At 40.0% G+C, this 13583-nt stretch overlaps 1 protein-coding gene across 4 annotated transcripts in view; it reads right to left on the reverse strand.

Moving 5' to 3' along the window:
- Positions 1-13583, reverse strand: part of wwp2 (WW domain containing E3 ubiquitin protein ligase 2) — a 54919-nt gene that overhangs the window by 26550 nt on the left and 14786 nt on the right. For all 4 annotated transcript variants that reach the window (XM_083917169.1, XM_083917170.1, XM_083917167.1 and 1 more), the window contains exons 6-9: positions 11946-12024; positions 9740-9903; positions 8053-8296; positions 6777-6866 (exon numbers count right to left, since the gene is read on the reverse strand). In XM_083917169.1, the coding sequence (XP_083773295.1) occupies positions 6777-6866; positions 8053-8296; positions 9740-9903; positions 11946-12024 (577 nt within the window). The remainder of the gene's footprint in view (positions 1-6776; positions 6867-8052; positions 8297-9739; positions 9904-11945; positions 12025-13583) is intronic.

Consider the following 13583-nt stretch of genomic DNA (forward strand, 5'->3'; position numbering starts at 1 on the left):
ATCACGGCTGGGTTGCACATAGACAGGACGTAAAATTGCAGCCGCAAATGTGACGCATTTTCTATATAAAAACATCTGATGAATCCTCCTAGCATTTCAGTTCCGGCTATGCTAGAAAAAGAAAAACAAGTCACAAAAATAAAATGTAATGTTTTGAAAGAATAGTTAGATTAGTTACTCAAACAGGAGGAAATAGTGCATTTGTTGGGCCTATTTTAAGCAGCGGATTAATCCACATTTGGTGCTTTAGTGAGTCAAAACAAACTACAGTAATTGTGTTCATGCTAATGAAGGAAAATGTCAGCCAGTGCAACAGCATGGCTCATTGATGTGATTTAAACGGTTTGCTGATAGAATCAATTGATTGTTGGTTTAGGTCTATTCAGACTATTAGTTGACAATGAGGAAAATCTAACATTGGATATTCCCAGACTTATTTGCTGCTACCTCCAGTATCCACAGGTGTCTCTAAACCAAACAGAAGTGAAATCTTGAAGATGACTTTGAGTGGCATCAAGACCTGACCAATATTAGCCAAATTAAGTCAACTGACTCAAACATCTTTAAAAACAACTCTTAAAAGTGATTCTTCTGACACAATAATGTTAATGCCAATCAGTATGGTACACTCAGCATGTAACAGAAGGTCATAAAATAAGACGCACCAAAAACAATAACTAACAAATCTTTTACTGGTCATAATTGAGAAGGATAACTTCAGTCTCCATGGAGTAACACTTTGATAAGCCATAGCAATGCTCGTGTTCTTGATAACTGTATGTTTACATTATACAGTAAATACTGGAGATCAAAATTAGAGATCAAATTATTAATACTCTTATTTTTTATTGTTCAGAATTTTATAGAATAGCTGATGTGGCTGTACCACTGCTGTAATAACATGTTTTTTAAATAACCAAGGCACTTTAGGCACCAAACTTTATGTTGTGAAAAAAAAAACAGTGAGCAAAATTAGAGAACAGTAACCACTGTGTCAGAAGAGAAGATTTAAACAATGTTTTCTTCAGGCTTTAGGATTAAAAATGAACAGGAAGTGTAGAGGCCACAGCTTTGAATGACTTCAGCACATCTGCGCCCACAGGACATCACTAGTTTCTCACACTGCTCTGGTTTGATCTTGGTCCATTCTGACTCGGTCTCTTCCACAGTTCACTAACTGTAGTGTTTCTTACACATTACTTTGTCACCAAGGTTTAGATCTGGACACTGGGCTGGCAATTTCATTGTTTCAATATTCTTAGCTTCAGGGAACTTGTCTTGCAGTGTGACAGGGGACATTGTCTTACATGAGAATTGCAGCTGCTTGGGAGACAATTGCAGTGGAGGTATTGCATGTTGCCAAAGGAAGTTCACATAAACATTTTAATTCATCCTGCCATAGCTGTACAAGTATATGATCAGTTCAAACAGGCCATTGCAATGCAATATGAAAAACTCACAATGAAAGACCAGATGTGTAGGGTTAAGGGAGGGAATGGCATTCAGCTCATCAAACATTTGCTTTATGTTAATGCGAAAGAAAAATACAATAATTAAATAAAATTGTTTACAAGTTTGAAATCTTGAGTTGACAGTACAGTCTGAGTGTGACTTAAGTCCAAGTCCCCATCTCTGGCCTTTTTCCGCATAGTGCTCCTGACATTCTTAGCAACAGTATCTCTGCACTCACATGCTCTACATTATCACCCTGAACATTTCAGTTTAGAAACAACAGTTAACTAGATTGGCTGATGTGGGGATGTGAATAAATTGTCTACTGAATGGAAAAATTTATTTTCTCTTGCGGTCCCAACACAAGTCAGGCTCAACAGGTTCCAATATCTTGCTCAAGGACACTCCAGCAGTGTGGATGATTGCAAACACAGGGAGTTATTTGGTTGAGGGATTGTCTCTCTGACCACTATGCCTCCGAGCTTCCTTTTAAAGGCAAGGAAAATACTGTTCCCTCTCTGATATTAGCACTAGCTAGTGATTTACTGGAGCCAGGGAAAATCACAGAGCCCACATTGGTCTGTCTGAGAGACTCTGCCTAGTTCCGCTATCTGACTTTAACTCTTTGAACCAGTAATGTCCTGAACCGTCTCCTCCATGTATTTCTTGGAACTAGAAGTGTACAGTCTCCTCACCATCAACTGTCCGGGTTAAGATTATACCGAACATAATTTTCTTCTTCAACACATTATTTATCGCCATGTTGGCTGACAGCAATCATCCCAATTTCTATTGGGGTAAAGTTTGAAATGTGTTGACTAAATTAAAGTGAGCAATTGGCAATAAGTATCTGCTGTAACACTTGAGTTTACTACTCACAACACTGATATTTCACTGCTGAAAGAACACACATGTAGTTTTTTAAGATTTAAAGTAGAAGTTGTACTTTGGCAGAGGATCGCTCTAAACAGAAGCTATAAATGCAGGTCCAAAGCAAAGTCCCATATACTGTTTGTCTGGAGCAGCTTTGAGTTAGACTGCCACTTAAAGTTATAATCCGTAAGTTTGAGATACCTTGTTTCTAGCGGCCTCTTTGTCAGTAAGATGTCATTGCAGGCGAGCCTGTTCTTTCAGAGCCTCCATCTTGTCGCATTCATGGTCGCCTTTGTGAACTTTATTAAAACACATTCACTTCTCTACTTCTGGTCTGTCCCCTATATGCTACCCTCTTAAATCCATACACACGTTCCTATTACACTTCTGCCCTTACTACAAGTCTGACTCAGAAGTTGGAAGTTCCTAATTTCCGATTACAAGTGAATGCAGCATAACCAACAGTGACAAGCTCCACTGAAAGACCAACCGCTGTCAACAGCGTCACTAACATGGCGGTGTGTGGTTGCATTTGAGGAGGGAATGTCGCCACAGACACAGTTATTGAAATGCTCCGTAAAAAGTCAAGCAGAAGTGCTTTCAATAGTGGTTCATATGATCAATCACCATTGTTTTAACTCACTGTTTGATAGAAAACCTAAAAGACAATTAAATCGATGAAAATCTTACAGAATATCTCTTTAAATGCTATTTAAAATACTGTGCCTTTTATATAGTTGGCCTCTAAATACTTCTGCTATATTTTGTTTGTTGTCTTAGAGGAGATGAATAACAATGCAAAGTGGAGCAGCATCAGCGGAGTTCCTTATTTTACTATTCAAGGACACCTTGCAGAATATCATCATGTATGACTACTTACAAAGAGTCCAACTGCTTGTTTATTACTGCATATATAATTAATTAGTATCAATAATGCTTTCAGATCACTTGCGACTGAAACTATATAAAGAACCCTAACATCTGACTGAAGTATTTTCCATTACCATGGTAATTATAATATGAAATTTATAATACGTTTTCTTTGTTTATAATAATTGTCAATTTAAGTTTCTGGTAAAATGTGTACATTTCTGATACGAAACATTCAGCCCTTTATTAACCATCAGTAAAATTCTGTTCAAATCAAAGTACTTCACAATAACACAGGTAATGATTGATTTTGCTTATTAGCTTTATATTTTGCAGTATGTTTTACTGTCCAATCTGATTATTGTCCGTTTGGTATTCCAGATCCTGCAAACTGTCTTTGACAACACCTGTAGCAAACTCTTTTTGCTGCTTCTTTCTTCTCGTCTGTGGTGGCATATCACTATTACTCCCTCTCCTAATCAGACATACACTGTTTCTGGAAAAAAATAATATTCTCAGTATGTTGTCTGGTACAGGACACACAAAGTCTCTCAGAACATGGTGGTTTGAGCCTAAGCTGGCTGAGTATCAAACAGAAAAAAAAATGTTGCATAGTAGCACAGCCACACTAACACACACTGCCACCACTAGAGCGCCTGCAGGCCTGATTGACCAAGTATTGCGTACAGCTTTGATTAAAGGAATAGTCCACCCTCTTAATGACCATTTGTATATCAATTACTTACAGTGTTGCCTTCAATTCATGAGAAAAATGTTGTTAATAGTAAGGTTTTAACAAAAACTCATGTTTGTGAAGTACTGAGCATATGCCTGGATAAATGCGACCTGGATTATACTGCACAAGTTGTGTGAGAATTTGTAAATAGTTGTTTTGATGTAGTTTTTCTGTTGTTAAAGATGGATAAACACAAGTTGTTGCTTTACAGTCTATTTTTTATTGTTTAACATGATCTATATACTACTTTTAATCGAATCACAAAAAGGAATTGTAACCTTGTGTTTGACAGACATGAGATGCTGACACGTACTGCTTTATGTAAACAGCATCAGTTTGAATTTAAGAGGCCCTTCTACTGCTAAAAGAAAGTGTTTTGTAAAATGACGTCCTTCAACCTACCAGAGTGGATGTGCTTGTGACGCATCACTAGTTACAAACTCTACAATACATTTGATAGAGAGCAGTGTGACTCAGAAGCTCTTCTCAGTCTGGCTTCATTTGGTTTTTATTATTTCAGCTTCCAAACCTCGATTGCCTAACTCTCCCCACCCCGCCCCCCAAGGCTCTAAACAGTTCCTGGTGTGTACATCTGGAGCACTACCTCGCCATTAGCTTGCTAATTGATCCTCTGAAGGCTCACGGCGGCCAGCAGCCAACACAGTGGTTGATGGAAGTACATGTGGCTCTAAGAAAGGACTTTTGTTCTCTGGGCCCCCACGCTCCTGTTCCTTGTATGGAAAAACTTAGATGGGGGGTTGGGGCAAGGAGGGGTGACCTTTCCCTAAAACAGCCTCTTTTTCCCTCTGTCACTCAGTCACACACTCTGTGAAAATCAATAAATAATGTGTGGAAGTAAAAATGTCATAAAAGGGCTGGACTCTGGCAGGGGTACTCTGTTCTTGTCTACAAAAAGAGGGAGAAAACGGTGGTCTCATTGTGATGACTTAGCACTAAAAACATAAAAATACAAATGAGTGATTTAGGACAACTTAACACAAACAAACAAGAAGACTTGGTCTGGCAGCTGACCAAATATATTTCTCTACTTTATCTGCACATGTCCAATGATGTGAACACGTAAAGGACCAGTCACACCAGCATTTAGAGTGGCTACATTTGGAGGCAAATTCAGTTCATGTCAATGGAATCGCCACAATCACAGGGTTCAGAGTAATCTGCACTGTTTTTTTCACATTGAGTTTAACGTTGATATTTTTGCCATGTTTCCATAGACTCGTCCTGGCTCGACTCGACCTGGCTCGATTCGGATTTGTATTTGCCTGGCAAAGGCAGTGGTGGTGTCGACAGCACAGAGGTCCCTGGGGACAACTGGTAGACAACAACCTTTTATTTTATTTTTCATAAAATGGGCCCGAATTCACAATATATAGGAGATTACTTCAGACATTCCTGTTCTCACGGCATAAACGGCTGTTGTTGCTATTCACAAGCTGGCGAGCCTGCGGAGCAGCTGTAAAACGGTGGATTAACACATCATTCCCCAAAAATTCTTCACAATAAAAGCTCTCCATTGATTGGTTATTTGAAATATTTTATTATAAAGCAGAAAGTCAGAAAATTGGGGTTTTCCCATCAGCAGAACCAGCACTTTTGAAACGTCTTTTTCTCGGCTCTCCTGCACAGACATGAGTTGAGTCTCACAACACAAGCTTAAGTCTACCTTAGTATCGGCTCAGCTTGCTGAACAAAGTACTAGATACAGGGTACTATCCCCAACGTCTGCTAATGGAAATCCAAAATAAGAGTGAGTACGGTCGAGCCGTACCATGTGGTGGAAAAACACCATTTGACACAGGATTTCATAGCTCATTAGTTGTGTTGCACCATCCACTTCAATTCATTCCCCTCTGTCTGAGCATAAACTCAATAGAGAAATGGTTTGCAGACAGTTACAAATCAATAGTACAAATACGTCTGTAAACTGTGTAAACCAATTGTATCAAGAGTAGCAAGTAGTCCCCTAATCATCGCACATGTAGAACCACGTTTGGCATTTGAATGAACCAGACCATAACAGTGTACATATTGTATGTACAGCTGTATTTGTTTCTGCACATAATGTATATTTTCCCTTCTGTATACCTAATGAACATGAGTTCTTATGAATTAGTGAAGTGCATGTTCTCCATCTTACTTGTCCTCCTCTACAGACAAGAGAACCATTCATGACTTCAGTTTTTCTGCTGCTGAAATGACTACTTTCGATCTCTCAATTAATGTGTGCAGTCAACCGACTTTGAAGACGATTTTAAAATTGCATTAACTTCCTAGTGTTTTAACAACAACAGACTTGGTATTGTGAACCTAGAATAACCGCCTTGTCAAGTTGCAGTTTACATCCAAACTGTCCGGACTTACATGACATATGTGGAAGACGTAAGAAGGAATTTAATAAAAGTATTAAGTGTATTTTCCATCAGTCCTGCATCACAGAAGCTCAAGATTAGGGTCACTAATTTAGTACCTTACCAAATGTTTCTCCTTCTGTTCCTGAGTAACGAAACATTATGATGTCACACTGAAAATTTTTATCACTTTAACATTTTATCTTATTAGACATTTGTGTGAAATGTTGTCATAATAAGAAAAAATACATAATTACAGACATAGGGACAACCTGAAAACATAATACTTTTATTATGTTTTATCATACTATATTTTATTAAGCTTCAGTTGGCGGCACGGAGGCATAATTAAAGTCTGAGAATATCAGAGTTCGAAGGTGTGACTATTGTTTAGTCTAACCATGACTGACACTAATGGGTGTCAAACAACCAGTGAATGCATCAAGAGAGAAAACATAAAAATGTAACAAGCATACCCTGGTGGCAGTGGTCTCTCCCAGGTTGTTGTTTTGGTGTTGTGGTCGACGTAGTAAACTCTGCCATGAGGCAACACCCTCTGCTCCCAGCTACACAGACAGACAGAGACGAGTATTGCATTTGCTTCTATAATTCGCACATGACAAAAATAAGAGAAGCACCTATTTTTAAAGATATAATGAATGTAACAACAAAACTTCTTTCCAACACACCACTAATTTTGAGATTACAGCAGTCTCACACTCAGTGTTCAGTGTGGAAAGGTGTGGGACCAACAAAGACAGAGAGGGGCATTGATATCATGAACCCAGCGCGTGCAGCTCTCTAAATACCTCTATTCACTTACATAAGTTGTTTAGAGCCATTTTACCAAATATATAAATCTATTGGAGCTGAACTGAGATAGAGGAGAGGAGGACAGGGAGGTGAGCAACAACTCTACTGAAGTTCTCCTCTAATTAACAAATAACACATGATTTAATACTGTAGCCTATTGTATTGCACTACTGTAATTGCATTTTTAATAGTATATTGTGTATTTTATAGTGTATATTATATTAATTAACATATATTGTACATATTATGAAAGTTATATTACATTACATTTTATAGTTATATTATAATATAAAAGACTATTGTAGATGTAGGTCCAATTAATTTATATCTTGTTATAAAGTAAAGATTAGTGGTGATTAATATATTATAAATTAGAATTATTATAAATAATTTACTATTACTAATTATGGAGAAAGGGTGGGATTAAATAAGTTGTACTTTTTCCCCACTCCTTTTTTCAAATATGTTAATTAAATGTTTAAATTTTTTTTTTTGCTTAAATAATTTGTGTGGTTGTTTTTGTCTGTAACCATTTTCCTTTTTTCATTATTGTTTTTTTATTGACATATTCAACATAGAGTTTCAATCAATCACTAGTAACACAGAGGGTAAACGCAGAGCTGACGCTGAGCTCACTCAGCTGATAACAAGCCTTTTTCAGTTTGACTTGTCATGGCAGGTAAAGCACAGGTGTATTTATTAGTGACATGAATGGCTGCGATAAAGGGCCTCCTGTCGTGCATGCTGGCTCATCAGTATGGTGAACTGAGACACTTACATGGAACACAGCTACCAGAGTACAGAGTAACATTACAGAGCAATGTTTTTAGCTCCACTTGTGCTTTTCCTGCTATAACAAGTCGCATTGTCAATAGTCAAGTCTCTTTCAGACTGTGAGATGTTCTAATGCACTTAATCTCTGCATGCACTGATTCTTACCCAGTCGGGAGTGACTCTGTGGGGGCTTCTGTGGTGCTGTTGCTGGCCTGCTCGGTGCTGGAGGTGGTGTTGGTGCTGGGCTCCGCCGGTGCTGCCGAACCCAGGGCGTCCTGACCTGGAGAGGGGCTACCGCTGCTGCTGCTTGCAGCTGGGGATCGGCCCGACGGAGAGGGTGGAGGAGGCGTGTGACGGGCAACGCCCCCGCGACTGCTCTCCAGCCCGTTAGACGTCAGCTCAACTTTGTCTGAGGGAAGACAAAGAGCAGAAGAGAGGGGAAAGATGGAATTAGAAATAATTTATTCTTACTTTTTGTTAGAGTTTTAGAGAGAGAGAGCTCATACCAAACCAGGATCTAACAGCCAAACATAGGCGGGGAGTTGTGTACCTGCTTCACAGACTCTCAGTAGTGTGTGGCTGCTGCCAGCTTCACTGTGTGCCAATGAGTTTTAATACAGTTGTTTCTGCAGCTTTGGAAGCTGTGCTGCCTCATATTGCCCTCTGGTACAATGCGGTATTCTTAATCATTTTTAAACTGATTGTACTTGTTGTTTTATTTGGTTCTATGTGGTTTTTACCTGTTGGAGGGCCACAAAGCTGTGTGCAGAGTTAGAAAAATAGACGAGACACGTACAACTAGAACTGACTCGCACTGGCATACTGGCTTCCTTGGCTGCTTCAATTGGATACAGCGCTGTGCTGCGGGCATCCCCCCGACAGCCGTGTTGGGCTGCCTACGCAGTCAATGAAGTTTGGCCGTAAGAATCAGCAGATCTTGTGATTTCTTCATTTTTTAGACATAAATAGTATAATACTGCATTTATCTGCTACTGACATCTGAGCTGGTAAGTGCACATTGTTACTTTATATTCTAGTAAGCTATAAAAAGAAACCCAGAGGACAAACAATAAACAAACCAATTGTTAAAGAGGCCTGGTCAGTGTTTGCTGAGCTCTACACTCACAATCTTCTAGTCTATTTATTTATCATCTCTTGGTATGACCGATGATTCTAATAATAATAATAATCATAAAATATTCATACCTTCGCTGAAAATGTCACCTGGATTAGCGTTAGACTGGTATTATGCAGTTTAAACACTGATAAAATAGATGTTGTGCAGTTTTTGTGGGTACTGTCTATGAAGTGTCAGCTCAGTCGTGGATCCAGTTCCCATTTAGCAAAATGCTCAAATTATTTGAGTTCTGACCCAAATGAATCTCTGCTCAGACCATTTAACTCTCCTCATTCGTTTCAATAAGAAAAGGTAATTATAATCTCATTTTTATCGGACACTGACTGTTCAGTTAAAGAGCGAGAGAAAATAGAACATTTATAATCAATTACATTAACATCTAATTTGTGGTCTAGATGACCTCATCTGATGATGGATTTTGACTCTACACTCTACTAAGTTTGAATGAGTACTATAAACAGAGAATTCAGCTTTTCTAAACCAATCATTTAAAAAGCTATTGTCATTTTTTACGGGGCAGCATTTACGTATTTTAGTGTCCCTTTAAAGATGTTGAATATTTGCATTAATTACTAGCAGCAGAGTCTATCCATTTAACGTCAAACAGCAAACAAACAGATCAGAGTCAAATTGTAGTTAGTGTACATACAAAAAGTTATAAATCCTGTATAAGTAAACAGTGTAGCACAATAATAAGGCAGGCTTTTCTTATACCTGCGCTGCTTCCGGGGCTGACGTGACTCTTGGAGGACCGGCGGCGACCAGACGAGCCTGGCCCAGGGATCTGCTCCTCACTCAGCTCCCCATTAGTTAGAGAGACCCCTCTGGAGCACCCTGGGGAGCCGCCCTGTGAACCCCCCACTGAGTGCCTGTTACTCCTGTGAACAGAAAGAGAAACACAGAGACAGAGACAGAAGGACATGTGTGGCAGACAAGGGGAAAAAAGTGAAAGAAAAGAAGACGATGAGGAAAGGAAGGAGGGAGGGAGGGAGGGAGGGAGGTGCGAGGAGAGAGATGACAAAGAAACGTCAACATTTTCACTTTCTGTATGGAAAAACCATGTGTGACGGTTATTTTTTTACTTGTTCTTTGCCCATCTTTCATCTGCTCCTCCCGTGGATCACCTCACAGCTTTGTTTTGACAACTCATGATTAAACCCCATTGTTGTTCCTGACTCAGGGGAATAGACCTGGCGCATGTACGAGCGGGTACATGGACAAAACCAGCACACACGCAAAACACACACAGAGGTGTTGGTGTGGGCTACTTTTGTTCTTCTCATATTTTCCTAACACTAAATATAACTTTGCTTTTCCGACAATAGCTTTTATACAAAGAAAAACACGCTGGCTTTCTCTCCCCAGGACCAAGGAATGCTGAGGCCGAGCTTGGACAGCCATCAACAGCAAACAGGATTGAGGGCAGCGCTCTGTTTATTGGCCACAATAAGGAGCAACAGCAGCAGAGGAAGGAAGCAACCGTTTGACATTGACACTACGTATGTGTATGTGTGTGTGTGTGTTTGTGTGTGTGTGTATATCCTTATGAATGTGTTTTTGTGCGGGTACTGAGCTCCTCGTCATGGGAGAACGACAAATCACCTCTCCTCTTCCTCACTTCGTACACAACTGGATAGAGAGGTTGACTGTTTCTCCATGACGGCGGTTTGGACTTTTGGCTGAACTGTGTTTAACGCCCCCCTACAATGTTTAGAGGGAAATACCATCCGACCCCATGCACACTCGCCACAAAGCTTTGAAATAAATTCCGTCTGCTCCACTATTCATTATCCCACTACCATTCTAGCCGGTGAGAGCAGCGTCTGAAACCACATTTAGGGGAGAATAACACGCTGGCCCTCTGCATGAGAGCTTCAGACGACCACAATGGCAGAGGCTCCCTTCACTCCATCCTTTTCTTTTCTTTCATTTATTTTGATTACAATTATGCCTATGTTTTATGTTTTGCACATAAGCACATTGCAAACAGTATTTTAGAAAGAGGTTATGCAAGTTTATTATTGTGCTATTATTCGAATATCATTATAGCACAACATCTGCAGAGATTTGAAACCAGCAGTGTAGTGAACATGGCTTGATTTAGATGCTTAAAAATCTGGTTTTCAGCACTTCAATGGTTTAAGACAAAAGCCACAAACCTAAGGCCGAAGTTCCATGTCACCCCTGCCTCCTCCTACATAACTTATGTTATTATGTTATGATTCAAAAACCTCAGTCTGCTGTGAGGCTGTTGCAGACAACAACCTGCTCAAATGAAATTCGGTTTTAGTAACTAATAGAAACCTTAAAAAAGACACTTTAAAAGAGTCTCTACAGTATTTGCAGTTTACTGCCACTTCTTTACAGGATTTGTAGGATCTGGCCATCTGCAGATTTTACACAGTACCAGTGAAACATGTGTAAACTTCGCCCTCCACTTTTCCCCCATCTTTTAAAACACTCTTATTCACTCTTATTCCCTGAAGAATTCTTGGTGTTTGCTAAATAATTTTTTCAACTACTATTTCGACTACTATTTAAAACATATACCAAGTAATTTCAATTAAGATAAGGACACATTTTCATGAAAGGCAAATATAAATTCAGACTTCCTCTAAAGTAAAACATATTGTAGTGTACTTTTTAGCTGTAATTTGGGGATGTTTTGTTTATTTGTCTATATTGTTGTCCTTTTAGTCTGCACTCTTGATAACGGAGCTTGGAAAATGAAAAGTAACCGTGATAATGTTCACCCAGATGAATGTGAACAATATGAGGGTATACAAAAAATATTAAATATATTCAAACATCAAACTCATCTTCATTTATTAGTTAGTGCCTCGCCTCTCATATTACAACATCAAGAGGACTGTATTTGAATTTCAAACCATGCATAGAGACTGTAAGCATGTGCCCTGACCTGCTATGAGATCCAGTTGCACTGGGAGTCTCCTCGCTCTGTGTCCGCCTCAGGTTGGGTCTGTCTGACTGCATTATCTCTGCAAGACACATAACATCATTATTGTACTTACACGGATCAACAGCTAATAACTACATATAAATCACAACACAAACAATACGTCAATCAGCTGTGTGTGTGTGTGTGTGTGTGTGTGTGTGTGTGTGTGTGTGTGTGTGTGTGTGTGTGTGTGTTGCTGTATTTTTCAACATTTTCAAACAACCCGCACATTTTCCCTCCAGTATAAATGAGCACTTAATCTAAACCACTTCTGTATATTATTCTGAATCAGATATTTGGAGCGCACTCACACTGTCCGTCATACCGTGCCCCGGGCTTTAGGGTACTTGCCCCCCCCCCCCCCCCCCCCCCCCGCTGGCCAGGCCCGTTTGTACTCACACTACCTTGGCCTCGGCGAATGCTTCTTGCTGCCTATACGTCATCACGCTGTAACATGTCACACGCATTGATGACGTCATCGCGATCCGTCGCTTTGTTTACAAATCTTTCCATAGACCTCAGAGTTTTTGTGCGTCTTGTCCGACTGTTTTTGAATATTTTCATCTGACCAAATCTGCAGTAAACACTCCACCTCCGCATCACACCAACGTGAACCTTTCGCCGGCATTGTTTTAAATGTCCGCGCATGGTTTATAAAAGCCCACCTCTCCCAAACGGTCCTTGGCCGGCAAGCGGGCCGCAGCTAGGCGGGACACGGTTGCACTCACACTGGTCAAATTAACTCAACTTTACCTGTTAAACCTGTTTGGGCACGATACGGATGGACAGTGTGAGTGCGACCTTAGTCTCAGGGGCGGCACGGTGGTCTAGCACTGTCGCCTCACAGCAAGAGGGTTCCTGGCTCCTGGCCCTTCTGTGTGGAGTTTGCATGATCTCCCTGTGTCTGCGTGGAACCTCTCCGGGTTCTCCGACTTCCTCCCACAGTCCAAAGACATGCAGGTGTTAGGTTAATTGATTGCTCTAAATTGCCCGTAAGTGAGTGTGAATGGTTGTCTGTCTCTGTTTGTCTCTATGTGCCCTGTGATAGACTGGCATCCTGTCCAGGGTGTACACCGCCTCTCGCCCGATGTCAACTGGGATCGGCTCCCGCGACCCCGATAAGGACAAGCAGTTGAAGATGAATGATATTTAGTCTCATGCATAGGTTAGTCATTGGACACACAGTAGTGGAGATCTCAATGTTTCCAAAAATAGCAAAAATGTCATATTGAATTTTGGGGAACAGCGTCTAAAAGAATGCACAACAGATATATATAGTCCTATCAATATATAATATTAAAGAATTAAGCCTACATAGACAAAGAAAAGTATAATGAGGAACAAGCTGAAGCTACTTATGGGGAAACAAACGGGAATTATATCTTAAGAGTACTCCCTTGATTTAGCATTTCACTCCTATCACATTGTTGGTCTCACAATGGAAAGTTAAGTTGCCTACATTACCCACAATTCAACTAAAAATTGAGGTGTGTTATGCTAGAAGAGGTCCAAAAACACACCTGCAATTATCGCTTATTGTCACAGATATCCCCAAGGCCAAGGAAACAGATCGTTTTAGATTCTAACTTGAAAGCATTA

This window comes from Echiichthys vipera (genome assembly GCF_963691815.1).
Source record: "Echiichthys vipera genome assembly, chromosome: 7".
Classification (NCBI taxonomy): Eukaryota; Metazoa; Chordata; class Actinopteri; order Perciformes; family Trachinidae; genus Echiichthys; species Echiichthys vipera.